Source organism: Oryctolagus cuniculus, chromosome 14, assembly GCF_051225735.1.
Source record: "Oryctolagus cuniculus isolate XC-2025 breed Fujian yellow rabbit chromosome 14, ASM5122573v1, whole genome shotgun sequence".
Lineage (NCBI taxonomy): Eukaryota > Metazoa > Chordata > Mammalia > Lagomorpha > Leporidae > Oryctolagus > Oryctolagus cuniculus.
Window position 1 is genome coordinate 34,818,897 of NC_142880.1, and position 22,395 is coordinate 34,841,291.

The 22,395-nt window shown below is 45.8% G+C and overlaps 1 protein-coding gene and 3 non-coding genes across 5 annotated transcripts; 1 reads left to right on the forward strand and 3 right to left on the reverse strand.

Moving 5' to 3' along the window:
* Positions 1-3,661: 3,661 nt before the first annotated feature.
* TRNAV-AAC (transfer RNA valine (anticodon AAC)) lies at positions 3,662-3,734 on the reverse strand. Its single transcript has one exon. It is a non-coding gene; the product is annotated as a tRNA-Val (tRNA).
* A 4,277-nt stretch (positions 3,735-8,011) lies between these two features.
* Positions 8,012-8,084, reverse strand: TRNAK-CUU (transfer RNA lysine (anticodon CUU)). Its single transcript has one exon. It is a non-coding gene; the product is annotated as a tRNA-Lys (tRNA).
* Positions 8,085-8,462: 378 nt separating this feature from the next.
* Positions 8,463-8,535, reverse strand: TRNAV-CAC (transfer RNA valine (anticodon CAC)). The gene has a single exon. It is a non-coding gene; the product is annotated as a tRNA-Val (tRNA).
* Positions 8,536-10,162: 1,627 nt separating this feature from the next.
* TRIM41 (tripartite motif containing 41) lies at positions 10,163-21,811 on the forward strand. Of its 2 annotated transcripts, XM_002713888.6 has the most exons (6): positions 10,163-11,709; positions 16,194-16,289; positions 18,688-18,918; positions 19,454-19,476; positions 19,670-19,797; positions 20,199-21,811. In XM_002713888.6, the coding sequence occupies exons 1-6, from the start codon at positions 10,879-10,881 to the stop codon at positions 20,798-20,800; spliced, it is 1,911 nt and encodes a 636-aa protein (XP_002713934.3). In that variant the 5' UTR covers positions 10,163-10,878; the 3' UTR covers positions 20,801-21,811. The 2 variants fall into 2 exon arrangements, with proteins under 2 accessions (XP_002713934.3, XP_017200131.3); XM_017344642.4 differs by lacking the exon at positions 18,688-18,918.
* The last annotated feature ends 584 nt before the right edge of the window (positions 21,812-22,395 follow it).

Below are 22,395 nucleotides of genomic sequence, written 5' to 3' on the forward strand. Positions count from 1 at the left end.
TTTTGTAAAGAAATTGTGCTGAGATTTGGGGGGAAAAAAAACCTGTAAAGACCTAGTAGAGCTGCAGTTAACTAGAACTCTTCACATGAACTAAAGCACTTTTAAAAAAAATTATCTGAAAATGTAAGAACCTTTGGATTCATGTACTGCCCTGATACCAAGATTCAACTCTTTTTTAAAAATATTTATTTTATGTTTTTAAAAGTCAGAGTTATATATATGGGGGGAGAGAGAAAGAGAGAGATCTTCCATCTACTGGCTTACTCCCCAAGTGGCCACCACGGCCAGGGCTGGGCCAGGCTGAAGCCAGGAGCTAGGAGCTTCCACCAGGTCTCCCATGTGGGTTCAGGGGCCCAAGCACCTGGGCCGTTCTCTACTGCTTTTCCAAGTGCACCAGCAGGGAGCTGAAATGGAAGTAGAGCATCTGGGACTCAAACTGGCACCTATATGGGATGCTGGCATTGCTGGCAGTAGCTTTACCCATTAATGCCACAATGTTGGCCGCATCAGTTCTTTTCTTCCACTCCTCACTGAAAACGAACAAGAACAACAACAAAAACCATCTTGAGCTCCCTAAACATTGTCCCTGCATTATAGGGCAGAGAAAATTACAGACAATGGGAAGCAAGAGTTGGTGCCAGGAGACAAGTATACTTTAAAATTATCAGGGTAATGCTGGAAGGACAAAGGACCCAGTGTAAAGGGGCCCTCACAAACAAGTAGCTACAGTTTAAGCATCAACAGAATATCAGAGTAGATAGGGATGTAGGGTATGATTTTGCACATTAAAGCATTAACAAATTATACTTGGAGTGCCTTAAATGACAGTGCCACCCACCCAAATTAATGTTATGTCTGACTCTACACTAAATATTAATCAATGGCTCTATTCGTGGATTGGTACTGAAGTACCTGGAGGCAGAAACTACCTAATTTTTCAGGTTTGCATTACAGATACAGAAATATTAGTACATTGTTGCTGTGGAGGTTGATATACCTTCAAGATAAAGCTATGTAGAGACTAATGGGCCAATCCTTATCATGATGCAGAAAATTCTCTTCAGTTTGGAAGCTGGCTCTGTGGTGAAAGGGTGAAGCCACCAGCTGCAACACCAGCATTGCATATGAGCACCGAGTCCTGGATGCTCTGCTTCTGATATAGCTCACTGCTAATGTACCAGGGAAAGCAGTGGAGGATGGTCCAGGTAGTTGGGTCTCTGCCACCCACATGACAGACCTGGATGGAGTTCCAGGCTCCTAGCTTTGGCCTGGTTTAGCCCCAGTCACTTTGGCTGTTTTGGAATAAGTCAGCAGATGGAAGATATTCTCTCTGTCTCCCCCTGGCCCCCAACACGCACACTCTCTGTAACTTTGCCTTTTAAATAAATAAATCTTTTTAAAAGCCATCCTGAGTAAAATTTGAGACTAGTTAAGTCTTGAAAAGAATATCTATAACTTCCTCTCCTCCAATCCTGAAAAACCCTACTTCACCACTTAACAGTAGGCAGTAACCAGAATAGTCATCCCTATTCCTACAGGATAGAGAAATGACAAGAAATAACTGGAGGGGATTGAAATCTAGCCCTCACACAGTCCCATAAATGTAGATGCTAAATACCTTCAGATCCTACTTTCTTTCCATAGTCTCCCAACCTCCTCCATTAGCTTAAAGTGTCTCTGACCTGGTTTTTGATAGCCAATAAACTGCTTAGTAAAATTAAGTAACTAAAATGAGAGAGTGGTTCAGCCAGGGAAGTATTAATCACAAACTCATCAAATCATTTGTGTCTTGACAGCATATATATATATATATTTGTACATCTTGAGACAATAAACAAGTATGATATTAAACGAACACACACTGGTACTTTCTGTAGAAACTATGCTAATGAAGGTGGCTTTACAATATTTTACCACCATGGGGCTCTTTGGGAATGTGTGTTGTCTGCATTCTAGATGGTATGAAGCTTTAAGAGAATTTGATTTGCCACTTAGATGTTTTATTGATTTTACTTTCAAGGCTGGCAGAAACAATGGTGTTACAGGAAAATTGGAGAGGGGAGTTCGAGTTTGTGTCCTGATGTCATCGAGGATTAAGACAGGATGCAATGGTGAGAGTAGAACAAGGGAAGTTTCATTTAAGTTAGAAGAGAAGCTGAGGACAGTACCGAGGGTCTGTATGAAGAGACCAAGCCCTAAGGTCTTGTAATATAGGGATATTTGTGTGTCCTTAACAGGTTATCTCCAAGGAACAAAAGTAGTGGTTATACATTAGTTACTACCGGGAGAGGGGAAAGAGCAGTCTTAATGGAACCCTTTCTGGTTTGTTTTAATTGAATCCTAAATCTTGTCACCTTTGATAAGTATTTGTTATGAGGGGCTGCCATCCTGTTAAGTGTGCACATAGTGGGAAGGCGCTGTAGTTTGTACTGCTGGCAAGAAGTTGCGGGATGGCGTTTGTCTGGCCTGCTTTTCGTCCTGAGCTCCCTCACTGGAAAAGAAGTTACTTGTCACCCATGTGACAATGCCCTACAGGGTGTGTGAGAGCCTACAAGGTTCACAAAATTAGTTAGCCTCCAAGGACCGCTCCCCTAGTCAGGAGCTCTGGATTGGAGGCCCCAGTGCAGCTCGGACTGCTTCTCTTGGCTGCCTTTCCCCTTGATTGCCAAGGAACCTCCTCTGGAGCTGGCTTCTCTAAACACCTGCTGTGCTCCACTTGCTGGAGGCCCACGAGCTGAAAGCGCTTGACGAACCAGGAAGGCTGGCAGCAACGTTTCTGGACAGCCTACTGTTCATTTTCGCTGTTCTCTAGGGCTCCTGAGGACACACTGGACAGGGCAAGGGCTTCCGGATTGAGGCCAGGCGCTGACGGGAGGAGCAGCGGAGAGCCACAGAGGATGGCAGTGTGGACAGGTGCGGCGCTGAGAGCAAAACCAGTTGGGGCAGGGGGAAAGAAACCTCGGACTTGTACGATGGCTGTCGCGGTCACCGTTGTCTCTACTGAAGCGGCCGGGTGGGAAGGTTTTTATCCACTGGGCTTTCCTTCGAATTGCCCAGCTCCTCCTCTTCCTACCCAGTCTCCTCAGTCTACCTCCTCAGCAGTTCGCTGGATTTCTCTCCGTGTCCTGCTTCTTTCCCCTTTACATGTCCCTTAGCTCCGAATTCCATTTCCTTTACCCAACGTTTCATCTCCTTACCTGACATATCTGTGTCTCAGCGGCTTCATCCGTACACGGGGAACACTACAATTACCTGCTTCACAGGGTTAGTAGGTTCCTCTGAGGGAAGAAGCCCGCTATGTGTTGTAAATGCCGTGGTTATAATTACCATTATCGTCTTGCCTGTGAGAACTTTTCCACTACACATTATACAGTTCCAACCCACTATTTCTTGCACGTTTTTATATTTCATTTGTGTCATGCGGCATTCTCCTGCATCTGGCTGTATTTGATCCGTCATAACTTGCTCTACAGACGAAAGATTACTTTCTTTGCACCCACAGGCCAAGACCTGGAATATACTGGCTGAAGGAAACTGGTGATTGGAAAAGACAGGGATAAGCAAAAAATTGAGCAAACAGGATATATAATACCGCGCACAGATACATACACTTCAAAGACATAAGCAGAATCTCAAAAGAGGCTAGCAAAATGTGAGACGCTGTTTCCGCCCGGTTTCGAACCGGGGACCTTTCGCGTGTTAGGCGAACGTGATAACCACTACACTACGGAAACACTCAGCTTATAAGCTCCACTTTGAGATAATCCATGATACCTAGGTTTCCAGCTCCCTCAGGGTTTTATAGTCTTGACTTTTCCATTCCTGAATATCAACCTTTCTTTGGCCCAGAGTAGTCGAGCTTGTCGCGAAGAGCCACCCGCAAGAGGAAAACGCAATCAGGTCTAACAATTGCAAAAAAGAGACAGAATGAAACTATTAGGATTTCCAGGAGGAAAACTAAGTATAGCTTCGGAGGTTCAAGACTGGATAGAACCCATTCTTTCTTCCACGGAGATTCAGAGGGTTTAAATTGTCACATAATTTGTACTCTATTAACAGTAACAATAGAAAGGATTTTTAAGATTGCAAAATACATTAAAAGATACAAGGTTTGACTGTATTTTGATTAAAATGTAAATTTAATATAAAATAAATATATGTCTGGCTTAAAAATAATCGTATTCTAATTATGCAAAAAAAAGAGCAAAAGTGAAATTAATGACTATCAAATTTTAAGGCCATGTTATTTAAATAAGCTGAAAATTCTTACATCTTGAAAATTTAATAATTAAACTCATCAATCCTAGCATTCGATGTTCAGAGTTGAGTGAGGCTTAATTATAGGTTGATCTGCACATATTGGAAGTGGAGCAGCTGGAACTCAAACCAGTGTCCATGGGATGTTGGTACTGCAGGTGGCGGCTTTACCCGCTATGCCACTGCAAGATAAAACCCTACGTGGTTTTATCTTGCTCTTTTACTAGGTCGTTGATTATTGATTATTGATTATGACACTGCCCATCTATCCTTCTTAGCATATCTCTACTACCTGGGCCTCAGTGAAAACTTCCCGCACAGCATGACCCCACACTCTGGCTCCAGCAGCGACCACTCTCCCAAGCTTCAGGTCATGGGTGTCATGGACATGTCATATTGTGTTTTACAGCATCTCACACTCAATCTTCTCAAGATTGAACTTTACTGCTCCCTTCTTTCCACCCTTCTTCCCACCCTGTATCTGATCTCATTCATGAATCCTTCGAAGGCAGAAAACCGAGGGGTCCCCTATCCTGCTGCTGGTACAAACACTGTCTCTCCTTTATACCATTTTCTCTCTGGCTGCAGAGTCACCCAGGTGTCAGCTGCTTCCTATGTAAACCAAGGTTATGTCCTTTCAATCCCTCTCTCTGATGCAGTCTCATTCCCCCTCAAACTTCCTGCTTATATTTTTCAGGGAAGAAATCCTTTTAAAATGTGTACAACAGCAAGTCCCTTACTCTGTCTTTACAGCTCCTATTACAACGTGGGGGAGGAGGAGGGGAGAGGAGACCAAGGATTCCACAAAAGGTCCCACCAGCTTGCTGTATGCCCTGAGCAGCAAGTGTCATTTACTTGCAATGCATCCCAAATTCAGACTGGCCAGAGGGGCAGCTGTGGAAGGGACAGAGCAAAGAGAAATCAGGAATTGAAGGCAAAGCTTTTGACAGTCCTGTCGTAGGCTTACTGAGAGGGAGAGACAGAGAAAGATATCTTCCGTCCACTGGTTCACTCCCCAGCTGGTTGCAATGGTCAGTGCTTGGAACAAACCAATGCCAGGAGCCAAGAGCATCATCCGGGTCTCCCATGTGAGTGTAATATAGGCAGGCAGATAGGATGAAATGGGTTAGATTTGTGAGCTGGAAGACTATAAGCTGGCCCGTGTGATCTCATGCTCCTATCTGACCTCACCTGTATGCCCACCTGCCAATCAGACTACACAACCACTGCCCTTTTGGGAGTAAATGAAAGATCTGGAACATGGTGGGCCCTTCCCTTGTTGCCCACTGTGCATGGCCTTTGGGCCACCCACTCTCTTCTTTCCTGCCTGCATCCTTGCTCCACATGGCTCATGGCCTGCTCTCTGCCTTTGCTTTGCTGCCACACTGAGCTACCTGTGGCTGCTCGTAACCATAAAAACTTATGTTGTCTGGTCTACTTGAACCAATATTCAGAATTCTTCTCTAAATAAGTGGCAAGAACCCACAGGGTTATTAATATTGAAAATTATTTATTAATACTGAGAATTATTAATAAGTAGGAAGATGTCAGGTGCAGGGGCCCAAATACTGGGGCTCTCTTCTGCTGCTTTTTCCAGGTCATTAGCAGGGAGCTATTGGAAGTAGAGCAATGGGAACACCAACCCGTGCCCATATGGGAACTTGGTGTTACAGGCAGCGGCTTTACCCAACTAGCTTCACTTTAATAATAATATTAATAATAATACAGAATCTTTTTAGGAATGATACCAGTCCCAGTAAAGAATGTAGGAAATGACCCTGAAAACCAAAATTTTTTAAATGACTCTGAAAGTCTGCTCAAGATAAAATGTCAAAGTACAAATTCTTGGAATACCAGCTTGTTTAGACCCAAGATCAGATCACAATCACCTAAGCTCAGGATGATACTAGCAACTTAACTACTTTACAAACTCTGACCTGTGCTTACCCAGATGGACTTCATAAATTGTTAGACTAACTTTTCTGTAACTCCCCACTTCTGAGACTGAAAGTGGTGTTATTGCCTCTGAAGCTTAATGAACCAGCTTTACAGTATCGACAGACATCTCTCATAGTCCGGAATTCTTTTTTCTTTTTTTCTTCTTTAAAGATCTATTTATCTATTTGAAAGCCAGAGTCAGACAGAGAGAGAAGGAGAGGCAGAGAGAGAGGTCCTCCATCGCTGGTTCACTCCTCAACTGGCCATAACTGCTGGAGCTGCGTTGATCTGAAGCCAGGAACCAAGAGCCTCCTCTAGTCTCCCATGCGGGTACAGGGGCCCAAGAACTTGGGCCATCCTTCACTGCTTTCCCAGGCCACAGCAGAGAGTTGGACCGGAAGTGGAGCAGCCAGGACTAGAACTTGTGACCATATGGGATGCTGGCACTGCAGGCAGCAGCTCCAACCACCATGCCACAGTGCTGGCCCCAAGGAAGGCCTTTTTTTTTTTTTTTTTTTTTTTGCAGCCAGAAAATCAGCTGTAGAGGTAGGACTAAGGAAACAGTCAACATCAATGAATGAAATTCAGCTGAAATTAGGAATTTCAGGACAAGATCAGTAAATGTAGGATGTTTGTGTTATGGTGGTTCAAAATAAAGAGCATTTTAGGGAAAGTGGCAGCTGGAATGGATGAGGCAACATCTCACCAAAAAACGTGTAACCAAGACTGTCGGATTTAGGCAAGAGTGGGGCACAGGAACAGAAGTAGAGGATCTGAAACAGTTTACTTGCAGGAGTTTGTATTTCAGAGAATATTCTAGGAAAATTTGTCTTGCAGCATTCTGCTCAGAGGCAGACAAATTATCATGGACAAGGAAACTTGAAAGGGATCAATCTGAGTCAGATATTTAAAATACAATGTATGAAGATATATGTTGCTTGAGCAGGAGGGATCCCCTAGCTTTCCTTTTTCTATGTTCTGGACAATTCCTTAACCCTAGATACAAAGCTCTGGCAAACTGCTTCCTAGGGACACAATTTGTTTAAGGAACTACACGCACCCATTGTCTTCTTTACTTGTGATGATTAAATCAAGTTTTTGCTGATTCTTTTATTTATTTATTTATTTATTTATTTATTTATTTATTTATTTATTTATTTATTTTGACAGGCAGAGTGGACAGTGAGAGAGACAGAGAGAAAGGTCTTCCTTTGCCGTTGGTTCACCCTCCAATGGCCGCCGCGGCCGGCGCGCTGCGGCGGGCGCACAGCGCTGATCCGATGGCAGGAGCCAGGTACTTATCCTGGTCTCCCATGGGGTGCAGGGCCAAGTTTTTTCTGATTCTAAACGGAATATACTGAAGATTGTCTCAGATTACACAGAGCACCCCTTTCCCTATTGAAATAGAAATAGGACTCTGCCTAGGTGAACATAACTACTAGGTAACTACTAAATCACCTGGTAAGGTGGCTGTGAATCAAATTGCTATCCTTTTCATGCTCATGGACATCTGCGGTAGGGGTGGGTGGGGTGGGTGGATGTTTAAGCCAGTTCCAGTTTCAGTAAACCACAACCTCCCTTCCTCACCCCTTTTATTTAAGCAGGTCTTGCAGTAAACAGAAGCACCTAGAAAACAACTGGGTAGTTGCAACGGGGAGACCATGGCCCAGGGACACGCCTCGAGGAATCCATCCAGTGGTATTCACTTTTCACTCTCTGGTCAGTGGGAATTTCAGCTGGCAGTACATTACCCATTCACTAGACAGTGCTTACAATATCACAAAAGTTTACTTTTATCTCCAAAAGTCCTAAGTGACGCCCAACGTGGGGCTCGAACCCACGACCCTGAGATTAAGAGTCTCATGCTCTACCGACTGAGCTAGCCGGGCACACAGTGAAGTATTGGATTTCAGGAGGTTCGGATCCGTGTAGTTCTTTGGAAAGTGTAGGAATATCAGAGCTCCTGCTGTGCGTCTAGCTTTGTCCTGAGTACCGAAGCCACAGGACCCAAAGCTTGCTCTTAATCAGAGAAGTGACTGCACGGGTTTTCAATGGGGAAGTAAAAGGCGAGGTGAAGCGGATGACCCGAATTGACGGTACAAGCAGTCACCGATATACTCCGTGGAGGTGGCACTCACGTTTTACTGTCCGTCTGAAACAGAAGGACTGATAAACATCACACCTTCCCTCCGCAGGACTGACTGATTTTCAAAGAGGCAGGAGCCCACGAAAAATGGGCAAGAAACGAGGCTGAGGCAGCCAAGAGCTGTTTCCGCCCGGTTTCGAACCGGGGACCTTTCGCGTGTGAGGCGAACGTGATAACCACTACACTACGGAAACGGCACTCCTGAGAGCTTGACTGGTATCTTTGCAAAGCTATATACAGCCCAGACTAGCCTTGAGGGAGGCCAAATGTCGGTAGGACCCAGCTGGTTTGAGCGCGCCCACCTCCCGTGTTGGGATTAGACCACAGCAGCACCCTTTGCTCGGAGAAGAGCCTAATATATTTCACCCAAAAGGTTTTGGTGCCTGAATCCCTCTACTACCTCCTCAGGAAGCATGGTGTCCACCTGGGGTTGTCCTACGCGGTGGGAAGCAACTGGGAGAGCAGGGTGAGTCCTACATGTGCAGCCCTGGCATAGTGCAGTGTCTAATATGGGGCGCTCACATAAATCACGGTCCTGTATAATTTATTTGGCAGAGATGCTCTAGATAACCCAGCAGCATCCTTGCCAATACACCCAAGAAATTCTCTTGTAAAATTAATTCCACAAACCTAATCTGAGTCCCTGCTCTTAGTCTGCAACTCCATGAAGATGAACCTTGAGGCATCAGGGACAGGAGCATGAGTGGTTCACAGCTCAGAAATATCTGGTGAATCCAAAGCCCTTAGGAAAATAAAATTCCCATAAGATTGTAACCGATGCAAATAGAGAGGATTCTGAATGTTCCCAACACAAATGCTAATAAAAGTTTGAGGTGATGGATATGCTAAATAATCTGATCGTGGTATACATGCATTGAAATGCCACACCATACTCCAAATATATGTACATAAATGTGTAAATGACTAGTAAACCTACATATATTATATTAGGCAATGCTTAAAAAATTATAACCAACTCCCGCCCCAAGCAACCTTTGACGTTGATTTTACCGGCCCCAGTATCTTTCTTAGTTTTCAATTTCTCTGTAAAGTTTAATTCGAAAGGAGCAGTACGATTGTCCCTACATTTAAATAATTAGCAAGCATCTCAATGCTAGCATCTATTCTGAGCGCTCTTACAAGAACTCACCGGCAGAACTCCCGATTGCAGAACTTGAAATTGATTTATCACCTCTATTGCTAGCAATCTCATATTAGATAGTTTTTTAGAAACTTCAAGCCCTGATGAAAGAAACTAGTACAGTTTATTCTTAGAACTCTACAGACTGGAGCCTACCTTTTGCCACTCCAAAGGAATCTTACAGGCCATTATTACTGATCAAAAGAGACAAACATTGTACGCCTGAGGGCACTATGCATCTCCAATTTTGAACTGTAACTCACTCCCTTTACTCCAAAGCGTCTGGAAATTAAGCTATAGCTGACTGGCTCCTCTACTTTTTTGCACCATCTCGATGGCAGTGATTGGTTTACTACAAAGCCGATCCAGTAGTTTTGGAGGTTCTGTAGCAATTCCTGTAACCATTTCTGGGAGTTATTTTACAGCAAGATGGACTTGGTTCGAAATTCAAATACAGAAAGACAGTTATGTACTCCTGACTCCCAATTTTCTTAGTGAAATACTAGCAGTATTCTTTCACAACGATGATCACGACGACGATGGTATCACTAAGTAAGGTTCTAATCTCTTCATACAGCTTTAACTCTCACAAAACTATTAGGCGGCTCAAACTACAAAGTCCTGCGCCTAGAAGGGCCGGAAGTAGTTCAGCGCGTTCGCTAGGGCCCGCCCCTGCACTTCCGGCGGCTGTGGGCATTCCCTGTGGCGGTCGTCCGTGTCTGGCCGGTAGGATGGCGCTTGGCCGATGCGGGCATAGCACCGAGAGCAGACGGCCGCCCAACGCTCCAGCCGTACCCCGAAGTTTCTCCCTAGTGGCGGGGGATGGGGGTGGGTGGTTCTGTTGCGTCGGCTTTCCTGGCTCTTCCGCATCACAGAGACGTGGGCCTCCTCCTTCCTAGCCCTCCCGCCTTGTTCCCTTGTGTCGGCTAGAGCGTCCCCTCGCCGTTTCCTGTCGCACAGGGGCCCCGTTGAGGGAAGAGAGGCGTAGCACTACAGCGGAGGGAACTCGTGAGCTTGGGTGGTGCACACGCACCGGAAGAGTTGGGAGGAGGCCGGAAACCAGGGGGCGGGGCCAGGAAGGAGGAGGGGCGGGGGTTTATGAGGAGGCCAGGGGAGCGTTAAGGCAAATTTGCACTCAGGTCTACCTGAGGGACTTGGCGGTGGCGCTCAGCTGTTTCACCCCACCTGTGCCCCCGCTGAGACACGGTTGTCGTCAAGGAGCGGGGAACTCTGGGGAGGTGTGGGTTTTCGAGCGGACAGTTCTCTGGCTGCGCTTGGGACGAGGTGTGGAGAGGCAGGGCTGGGGGTGGGGCGGGGCCGACAGGGCATCTGAAAGGGAAAGACCCCCCCACACCTGCCCCCCCACACCGCACATCTACACTGGCTGGACACTAAGATGGCTGCCGTTGCCATGACACCCAACCCAGTGCAGACCCTTCAAGAGGAGGCGGTGTGCGCTATCTGCCTCGATTACTTCACCGACCCCGTGTCCATCGGCTGCGGGCACAACTTCTGCCGAGTGTGTGTAACTCAGTTGTGGGGCGGGGAGGATGAGGAAGACAGGGAAGAGTTAGACCGGGAGGAGGAGGAGGAGGAGGAAGAGGAGGAAGAAGAGGATGGAGAGGAGGAAGAAGTGGAGGCTGTGGGGGCTGGTGGGGGGTGGGACACCCCCATGCAGGACGAAGACTATGAGGGTGAAATGGAGGAAGAGGTTGAGGAGGAAGAGGAGGGTGTGTTTTGGTCCAGTGGCATGGGTGGGTCCAGCTGGGACAACATGGATTATGTGTGGGAGGAGGAAGATGAGGAGGAAGACCTGGACTACTACTTGGGGGACATGGAGGAGGACCTCAGGGGAGAGGATGAGGAGGATGAGGAGGAAGTTTTGGAGGAGGATGAGGAAGAGGAGCTAGACACCGTCACCCCACTGCCCCCGCCTCCAGCCCCTCGGCGGTGCTTCACTTGCCCCCAGTGTCGAAAGAGCTTTCCTCGGCGGAGCTTCCGCCCAAACTTGCAGCTGGCCAACATGGTTCAGGTGATTCGGCAGATGCATCCAACCCCTGTTCGAGGGAGCCGTGTAAACGAGCAGGGCATCTGTCCTAAACACCAAGAAGCACTGAAGCTCTTCTGCGAGGTAGATGAAGAGGCCATCTGTGTGGTGTGCCGTGAATCTAGGAGCCACAAACAGCACAGCGTGGTGCCATTGGAGGAGGTGGTGCAGGAGTACAAGGTGAGAGAAGTAGAGAAGATGGGAGTTTATTGGGGGTGGAGAGACAGGAAAAGGAACTGGGAAAAGAAAATGTATCGTTGCCTCCAGAACTTCATGAGCTGGTGAGCTGATTTTCCCTATCTAAGCACTTATTTGTAGCAAGATGTTAGAATGGGAGGGATCCTGTACATAGAAAAAGTAAACACATTGATAAAGACTAGGGAATGTTGACTTCAGAGTGAATAGGGCAAAATCAGTGATGCCAGATCACTAAGCTTCCTCTCCTGAAGGAGGAGGTCACAGGTCTCCAGGGGTTTATCATCATTCTCATTTTTTTCTGTGTTAGTTTTAAGTCTGTCTTTAACTGCATCCCTTAGAAATGTAAAGAACTGGGAGTCTCACAGGAAAGGCTCTGAAACAAAAGCATAGACATGACTGCTAGTGTCAGACCCAAATGTCCTGCACTTGCCTCCTAAGGGATTCTCTGCCACCTCATGATATGGCTTGAGTCTCCCTTTGTGGTCTTTAGTTGGATCTGTTTCTGGTGTACTGACCAGAAAAGAGACTTTTCAGACAGAAAAACAAGCTCAACACATGCTCACTGTCTATTTTTGATAAAGTCTCTGAGTGTCTTTGGACTTTATAATTTCTCCAGCATTCATAGTTAATGTTTACTGGGTGCTTACTATGTCTGCCAGGCACTGTACTATGTGCTTTTCATGGACTGTCCTTTAAGACAAAAAACCCTGTGGGCTGGATAGGTTTTACATTACCATTTTATAGATCAGTAAACAAAGTCAGAGACATTTAAGCAGGGCCACATAACTTTAGTAATTAATGCACTTGGTAATGGCTGTCCCTCTACCTGGCATACAGCATCATTATCATTTGAATGTCTCTTGATAATTTGGTTTTTGTGACATGTACCCTTTTTTTCTTAGAGTCTTTTCTTTCTAGTTTGGTTAATATTTTTCTTTCTGATTCTGACTTTTCTTTAGACAGAAATAAAGGAAATTTGTGAGACAGATCAAATAGTAATATTAAGCAAAGGCCTAGGTGGGTTTGAAGCAGGGGGACCACAAGGAGGGAGGAGAGGGTAACCTCTGAATAGTCTGCACAGAGCGTTTTTGTAATACGACTTTTTGCTTTATGTTTTCACACGTGATTCCTACAGTAACTTCATTTCAATTTTAGAGTAGCTCTGAGTGGTGCAACCAGGACAAACCTATATCACCCTGTCACTAGTCAAACCTAATTGTCGAAAGTCCTAGGGGAAGTTTTCAAAGGTACAATGGGCCATACCACTAGAGATTCTTAATAAGTAGGGAAGAGGGCATCTTTAGAAAGCCCAGCCTACTATGGAAATCACTTCATTAGTAACATTGTCTGCCTGTTGGTCCCTATATTTTTATGGACAGTTGTGAGCTCCTTTTGTCTTTGTCTTTTAATTTTAATTTACTTGTTTTATTTGGAACACTGATAGATGGGGGGAGGGCAGGGAGAGATTGATCTTCTATCTACTGTTTCACTCCCCAAGTGTGTGCAATAGCTGTGGTTGGACCATTTCAAAGCCAGGAGCCCAGAATGCAATTCTGTTCTCCCACATGGGTCTCAGGGACCCAAGTACTTGAGCCAGCCAGGGTATACATTAGCAAGAAGCTATTCTCAAACCCAGGCACTGTAATAAGGGGTATAGATGTCCCAAGCAGCCTCTTTCTTTTTTCTTTTTTTTTTTTTTTAATTTATATCTTTGAAAGAGTTAAGGAGAGACTAATAGAAAGAGAGATGTCTTCTATCTGCTGGTTCACTCTCCAAGTGGCTCTAATGGTGAGGACTGGTGTGCATGTGGTGCCGGCATTGCAGGTGGCGGCTTAACCTGCTGTACCATGATGCTAGCCCCTGTCCTCTTTTATAGCCTCTTAGTTCCTAATGAACTGTAACACACAATGTGTAGTCAATTTGTTAACTGGGACCTAGGATAGACTATCCATGTTTGATCTAATCTTTTTTCTTCACCCTTCCCTGAAGGACTACCATAAAGAAGTTTTGAAACTGGATTTTTGGCCCGTGCCGTGGCTCAATAGGCTAATCCTCTGCCTTGCGTTGCCGGCACTCCGGGTTCTAGTCCCGGTTGGGGCGCCAGATTCTGTCCCGGTTGCCTCTCTTCCAGGCCAGCTCTCTGCTGTGGCCAGGGAGTGCAGTGGAAGATGGCCCAAGCATCCCATGGGAGACCAGGATAAGTACCTGGCTCCTGGCTACGGATCAGCGCGGAGCGCCTCCAGCCGCAGTGGCCATTGGAAGGTGAACCAACGGCAAAAAGGAAGACCTTTCTCTCTGTCTCTCTCTCTCACTGTCCACTCTGCCTGTCCAAAAAAAAAAAAAAAAAAACTGGATTTTAATTTATGTAAGCCACATCTGTTGAGTGCTTGCTTCCTTAAAATCTTTTATTAGGCCCCTAAGTAGATGAGGAGTTAAAAGAAATTGTAATCCCTTTCCTTCATCAGTTTACCAGGCTCTACAGTTTGGGAGGCCAGATATGCGCATGTAATCTAACATTAACTGATCAGCAGATGTAAATACATGAATTTCATTACATAGAACTAATTTGAGTGATTCCCTTTCTGACTTATAGGCTATTTTATAGGCAGATAGTTTGTTCTTTTTTAAAAAAAAGACTTATTTATTTGAAAGGCAGAGATACAGAGAGAAAAGGAGATATCTTCCATCTGCTGGTTTATTCCCCAAGTGGCCACAATGGCTGGAGCCCCTTTTCTGCTGAAATATTTCTTTTAAGTCAACCTCCTAAAAACAGAAATATCCCTGAAAATGTCTCTTAAATAGTACTCGATTTGGATTTGAGCTTATTATTTTTTTACAAGCAATTTCTAAATTAATGGAATAAAATTACTCTGGAGAAAAATAAAAGGTAATATCAAAAGGCAAATTTTATGTAGTTTATATTTTCAAGATTGATGTGATTTTATCATTACTATAGTTTTTTCTGCAACCACTGACCTTGTGCAACAGCTGCATTTTGTACTCTGGTTCAAGGGTTGTTATCAATATGTCGCTGGCAACTTAGGACTTAAGTAACAAATACCAGGTAACACTTAATGATCTTTTGCTGTATGCCAGATAGTGTACCAAGCATACTAACCATGAAGTAGATGCTGCTCTCAGTTGAAGGTGAGGAAATTGGAACTGAAGTTTACCTCAGGTTACCTAGTTGCAGTCCAGTGCTGGTTGGAGTACAGACTTCTCAGTTCTACCCTGAGTTAACCCTCAAGGAAAAGGAGTGAGAAATTAGAAATAACAGAACATATAAAAAGGAGCAAATGGGTAGACTTATTTCATCCAGAAATAAAATTCTGCTACAGATTATTACAACACAGAGCTTATATTCCTATTTGCTGTTAAAGTTATAAGTTTAGGAAAAGAGCATTTTTTTTTTTTTAATTTAGCCAATAATTGAGTAGGAGAGACAGATGAACAGAAAGAAGTATAGAAAAAAATGGGGTCAGGGACCCATAGTGTCCTGGGGGAGCCACACTTTAAATTACTAGTACCCTAGGAAGTATTATAAAGATTTTATTTTATATTCCTTGGAATCACAGAAAAATTTGGGGTTACGGAAAATTGGGACCTTGGTTAGGAAGGTTTTAAAGGAAGAATGCCTTGTTCCAAGTGGAGAAAAGCAGTTCCAGGCCAGCAAAACAGCATGGAATTACATTCAGGAAAAGATAAGTAGTTTTGTGTTTAGTGTTGTGCTACAGTGGTTTAATCTACTTGGGACACTTGCATCTTATAAAACAGTGCCAGTCTGATTCCAGGGTCTTCTGCTTCCAATCTTGGCAGATGATGGCTCAAGTGTTTGGGGCCCCTTGCCACCCATGATGGAGTTCCAGTCTCCTGGCTTCAGCCTGGCTCAACTCTGTCTGATGTGGGCATTTGGGGAGTGAATCAGTAGGTGGAAGATATTCTGTCTCGCTCAGTCATTCTGCTTTTCAAGTAGATGAAAGTAAATAACTTTAATTAACAACAACAAAAAAAGAGTTTTATTTGGTTAAACCTAAGATTTATAGAAGGGGAGGGTGTAGGGAATTGGGTTAGAAATGTAGAATCACTATTACGAAAGATTTTTTTTTAGCCCCAGCACAAAATCAGGAAAGTATATATAGGAAAAAGTCATGGGATTATACCACATTCACCCCAACTGTGAGCATAGGAAGGATGCTGTAGTCATAAGGATCTCAACTTTGGAGCATACACACAGGACTTCTGTTCATGAATATGAGGAGATAGAGGCCTTTGTTGTCACCCAAGAGAGGTAAGAGGAACAAGAGAGTACTAAGCTCATTTGACACTGAAGGTGAGGGGATCAGGATTTGACATCTCCACTGGAGGGAGGATTGGAGGTGGTCTCTGAAGGGGCAAGTGCTTCTCCTAGTCCCTTCTTCATTAGAGGTTACCTCTAACCTCTAACCTTTGTTTTCCCATTCTTTCAGGCCAAATTGCAAGGGCACCTGGAACCACTGAGGAAGCACCTGGAAGTTGTGCAGAAGATGAAGGCCAAGGAGGAGAGGCGGGTGACAGAACTGAAGGTGAATGAATATCGACAGGCTGCATGATTTCATGGCCAGGCAAGACAGATAAGGCTGTCCACTCTTGCAGGTGGCAGCTCGATTCTCTGAAGAAGAGTCAGCCAAGGCATGGGAGAAGTGTAGACACATTTTCAGGGTACTGTGAGGAGGCCTTTGAAGATTAGGAGACATGTTCATTTCTATATTCCAAAATGGAATGAAAACTGAGGCTTGGGTTTGAGAGATGGGATGTCTGACCCAAGGCTGCAGAGCAAAACTTTCTACCTCGAGACCTAATCTAATTCTCTATTCCACACTGCCAAGCCTTCTATGTTGGATGGACACGGAGCAGAAAGGAACAAAGCAAAACCCATGCAGCAACCACCAGATAAGTCCAGGTCCCAGGGTAGATGCAGGTGGTAGCCACAACGGCCCTGAACATGAGGGAGATGTCGTCCTGGGAAACTTACTTCTGGGAGGGGGCCGGTGTGTTTAAGGGAGAAGAATTAGCATAGCAGAGACCAAATATCTCCTAGTACAGTGTTAATGAGCTCTTTTCATTATTGCTCACTCTTCCCCAAGGGGTCTTTTTAGATAATTTCCCCCTAATTCCTACCTCATACCTCCTGCCTGTTTTTGTACGGCCAGCAGGTCCTGCTGGTATGAGCTGACACTGTGAGCTTCAGAAACCATCCCAAGACACTCCTTTCTGTCCCTTTTCCTCTCTCCTTCCCAAAACCTTTCTTTCTGGCCAGTGCCTGGGCCTTGACCACTTCAGGGTCTATGCTCATCACTGCTCATTAGGAACTCTTGCTGGCAACTGGGAAGCACTGAATGATGAAATGTATAACTAGGAGTCAGAGCGATATTAACTCTGGCCAGCTGCCCAAATTGATATTTCAGGTTCTCCAGGGTACAGAAAAGATGTGCTAGAGATCTGAATGTCATTGGGGCAAAGAGTGAACCTTCCTATGTGCCTTACCCACTTTACCAGCCAGAATTCTCCCACTCTGGCCTGTTACTTTTTTTTTTTTTAAAGTTTATTTATTTATTTGAAAGGCAGAGACAGAACAATCTTCTCTCTGCTAGTTCACTCCCCAAATGCCCCAACAGCTGGGGGTAGGCCAGGCTGAAGTCAGGAGCTGGAAACTCCATCTGGGTTTTCTACATGGGTGGCAAGGGTCCAACCAACTGGGCCACCATTTACTGCCTTCCTAGGTGCAGTAGCAAGAAACTGATTCAAAAGTGGAACAGTCAGAACTCAAAACTGGGAACTCAAACATAGGATGCAAGAATCCCATGTGACTTAACCTAATCCCTGGCCTTTTATCCAGAGAATGTCTTCAGCTGATGGTAACTAGGTGAAAAATATACCTACCTCTATAGTTTAAGCCTACTGCAGAGCTAAAATATGTAGGGGAAAAAAAAGTGTGGCTGCACAGACTTTGTTTTCTCTGCCATTATTCTCTAACAATACAGTATCTGTTTACATAAAATCTGCATTGTATTGGTAATTGGAAATAATCTACAGATGATTTAAAATATGTAGGAAAATATGTGTGGGTTATATGCAAGTACTAATATAAGTGAAATTTTATTTTCCAAGGAGAGTCCTCAAATCAGTTCCCTGTAGTAAGATTCAAAATGGAGCCCCATGGGGCTTCAGATATTCCCACCCAAGTGCCTTCTCTGTGGTCAGGACTCTGCCAAGGTCTGAGGAAGCAATGGCAAAGACAAACCCAGTCCCTCCCTCTAGGGGCTTAGGGTATATTGGGGAAAAGAATATAAAAAGATACTTCATTGTAAACATAGCATTTCAAATATTGTATATACCACGAAGAAGTTATGGTATTTATGGAAGTAGTCTTGATTGAGATCTGAATAATAGAAAGCTTCTCTCAAAATATGTAAGCTTAGACTTCAAGGATGAGTCATATTAGGTACACAGTGTAGAGATAAGTATTCCAAGCAGAGGTTGGTGAGTATAGAATGAGGATGCCAAAAGTGTGGGGGTGGTACATGGTAAGGCTAAGGGGTGGAGAGGGAGACAGGGGCCTCTTTTTACTACCATATCTTTTTATTTTTGAATTTGAATGGCAGAGAGACAGAATGATCTTCTGTCTGCTTGTTCATGCCCCAAATACCTGCATGATCAGAGTTAAGGCAATGCAGAAGCTGGGAGACCAGAACTCAGTCTGGTTCTTTCCTGTAGATGGCAGGGACCCAAATACCTGAGCCATCTTCCCAGGGCACAAGTTAGTATAAAGCTAGATCTAAAGTGGACTCAAACCAGGCACTCTGATATGGGATGCGATTATCCCAAATGGCGACTTAACTGCTGTGCTGGTCACCCATCCCATAACTCAACGTTTCTCTTTATGTTGAATTGATACCCACCCCTCCCTTTGCACTGTTCCAGAGCCAGATGAAGTTAGAGCTTGCAGCTGTGGCTTCAGAGTTTGGGCGGTTGACACGGTTTCTGGCTGAAGAGCAGGCAGGGCTGGAGCGGCGCCTCCGAGAGATGCATGAAGCCCAGTTGGGGCGTGCGGGAGCTGCAGCCAGCCGCCTCTCAGAGCAGGCCACCCAGCTGAGCCGTTTGCTGGCTGAGGCTCAGGAACGGAGTCAGCAGGGTGGTCTACGGCTGCTTCAGGTGAGCAGCATTTCCCTTCTCTACTCCCAGTTTCCCAAGCACCCTATTTGCCCTGTCAGATAGTGCTTACCAAATATTGTCCAGAGCTGCCTGTTTTCTCACTGGGAGTATACCACAGTGTTTCAACCTGAAGACCAAAACAGTCTTGAGACTGGAGGCAGAACTAATGTTGAATGAGGTATCTGTGACTATTACACGATTATAGCCATTGAAAAAAAAGTAAAATTTGTTAGGAGGAATGTAATGAGAGCTCAGGAATGAACTTTTGACAGTGACATCCTGAAAAAGGTGACCAAGACATATTATAAATTCTGTTTATTAGTAGGCTTATAGCAGGATGGGTGAGGTTTGGGTATGGTGAGGAATGGTGGTGGCTGAGTTGAAACATGTTTATTTAGGGCTTTAAGGGTGCTGCTTCTCCGTTGTTCAAGTTAGGTTGTTTCTAGCTGAAGACTGGGAAAAAGGAGCGATCTCTGTGCAGCTGACATTCTCTTTGTCTTTTTTCTCCCTCTCCCTTTGTTTCTTTTATTCCCAGGACATCAAGGAGACTTTCAGTAGGTGTGTTCCCACCCGGTACCCTTTGTGACCCAGTACCATCCAGTCCCCATCATTGCCTCTTTGGGGTGGCTCTCTCCTTCCTTCCCAGTGACCTGAGTTTCTACCGCCTGGCCCACTGTCTCCTTTCCCTCACTTCTGCTCTTCCCTCTTGGAATATCATGGTCCCACCCCCTGCCCGGTCCCCTTCCTCCAGGTGTGAAGAGGTACAGCTGCAACCACCAGAGATCTGGTCCCCTGATCTGTGCCAACCCCATAGCCATGATTTCCTGACAGATGCCATTGTGAGGAAAATGAGCCGAATGTTCTGTCAGGCTGCAAGAGGTAAGAATGTCACTTTGCCTTTCATTTCTGGGTTCTGAGGGATATTGGGCTGCAGGGGAAGTATGGGGGTCTGAGATGGAGGATGCAAGTAGGTCCTGTGAGCTTTTAAGCCAATAGTAGTTTCTGTTCTAGCCCAGGTATGTTTTGAGGTCCGATAGGGTGGTGAGAGCTAGGCAGAAGGGAACACCTGTCAGGTATCCTGGGGACAAGAGTAAGGAAAGAAGTGGACCCAGGGAACCGGAGCCTAGCCTCTAGGGAACTGAAGTTCCCTGAGTTTAGGGAACTGAAAAGAAGAGGTGGGGGCAGTAGGGGAGCAGCAGGGAAGGCTGAGCCTATGGAGTTGGCTACTGTTGGGGAACAGTTGTTCTAGCTTGAATATATTTGTCCTCTCCCCTCCCAAGTGGACCTGACACTGGACCCTGACACAGCTCATCCGGCCTTGATGTTGTCCCCTGATCGCCGTGGTGTCCGCCTGGCAGAAAGGCGGCAGGAGGTTGTTGACCATCCCAAGCGCTTCTCAGCTGACTGCTGTGTACTGGGGGCCCAGGGCTTCCGCTCTGGCCGGCACTACTGGGAGGTAGAGGTGGGCGGTCGGAGGGGTTGGGCAGTGGGTGCTGCCCGTGAATCAACCCATCATAAGGAAAAGGTGGGCTCTGGGGGGTCCTCTGTGAGCACTGGGGATGCCAGCTCCTCACGTCATCATCATCGCCGCCGACGGCTTCACCTGCCCCAGCAGCCCCTGCTTCAGCGGGAAGTGTGGTGTGTGGGCACCAATGGCAAACGTTACCAGGCACAAAGCTCAACAGAGCAGACACTGCTGAGCCCAAGTGAGAAACCACGGCGCTTTGGCGTGTACCTGGACTATGAGGCTGGGCGTCTGGGCTTCTACAATGCGGAGACTTTAGCCCATGTGCACACCTTCTCAGCTGCCTTCCTAGGCGAGCGTGTCTTCCCTTTCTTCCGGGTGCTTTCCAAGGGCACCCGTATCAAGCTCTGCCCTTGATCAGCCTGCCACCCGCAGGGGCCCCTCTGGTTAGCACTGGGGAGGCGGGTGGTGGTGGAGGGTGGCCCATAAGTTTGGAGGCTCAAAGGCTCCTCCCACTATGTTACTGCATTTCTTCTGGCTCCCCCTTGACTCCAGACCCCTGCTTCTTCTAGGAGCCTTAAAGGAACCCTCCTGGCCTCCAATTCAGCCTTTTCACCTACTGTGTCTGTCCAACAGGTCTGCATGGGTTCCTCATAATGAGATCAGCTGTTTGGTCTTTCCTCTCTGTGTTGTTCAGTCCAGCTCTGGGGTCTGAGTTCAAGTAGGGGATGAGAGATCTTAATTTCATTCCTAAAAATTCCTTTCCCCCAACCCCCTCTTCAACCTCATGTTAGTCCTGAGGCTGGAGGGCTTGGGCAAGACTTGCAGCATCCCCATTGAACTCCCATTTTCTGGTGCAAAGTTTAGCTAAAGGATTTGGAAGCTGTTTTGGGGAGGCAGGCTGGGCAAAAGGGTAGAGCTGGGTATAGAAATACCCACTCTCCTGGGGAAGTTGGAGGGATTCTATTTTCCTTCCATCCCCATTTTCTACCTCCACAAACCAACCAGAACTTAGCTTTGGCGACAGATCTGGAATGGTTGATACAATTGAAACTACATACCATTTTATAACCCAGTAAGTTATTTTCTCCCTCTTCCTTTTTTAGCACTCGAATCTAGGACCATCCTGCCCTTCCAGGTCTACTTACTGCCAGACTTTCCCCTTTGTTCACTGGAATTGCATCTGTTAGTTTCCAACTTCTCTCTGCCTTTTAGTTCCCTTTTTGGCAAGCCCTAACATGGAGCCAGGGATGGGGACAAGGGGTTCAAATCCCTGGGAGGAGAGCCTTGGGTATAATCTATTTTTCTAATAACACCTTGCCTTCTGTCACTTATCAGCTTTTGTCCTCTGCTTGGAAGGCTGAGGTCAATTCATGTTCTTGGGGAAAGGGAAGGTTGTGTTGCAGAAATAAAATGTTTATTTGCTTCTTTTGTGGAGTCTTATTCCTTCAAATGAGCAGACACTCAGAAGTGGTTTTCTTCCACCTGCTAAGTCAAATAATCTTTACAGAAAAATGCCAGCACCCCTTATTAAAATGCTGGTTCATGTGCCACTCCAGTTCTTTTTTTCTTAAGAATTATTTCATTTATTTAAAGAGTTACAGAGAAAGGTAGAGACAGAGAGGTCTTCCATCCACTGGTTCACTCCCCAGATGGCTGCAGCAGCTGGAGCTGCGCAGATCCAAAACCAGGAGCCATAAACTTCTTCCTGTCTCCCACGTGGGTGCAGGGGCCCAAAGACTTGGGCCATCTTCCATTACTATCTCAGGCCATAGCAGAGAGCTGGATTGGAAGAGCAGCAGCCAGGACTAGAACTGGTGTCCATGAGATGCCAGTGCTTCAGGCAAGGGCATTAACCCGCTGTGCCACAGCGCCGGCCCCACCACTCTGCCTGGCGGTTCACCTGAGAAAGCAACTGATGATGGCTTAAGTACTGATTTTGCCACCCACACCAAATAGGAGGTATCCCTGTCTACCTTTCAAAGAAATCTTGAAGAGTCCAGATTGGAGTC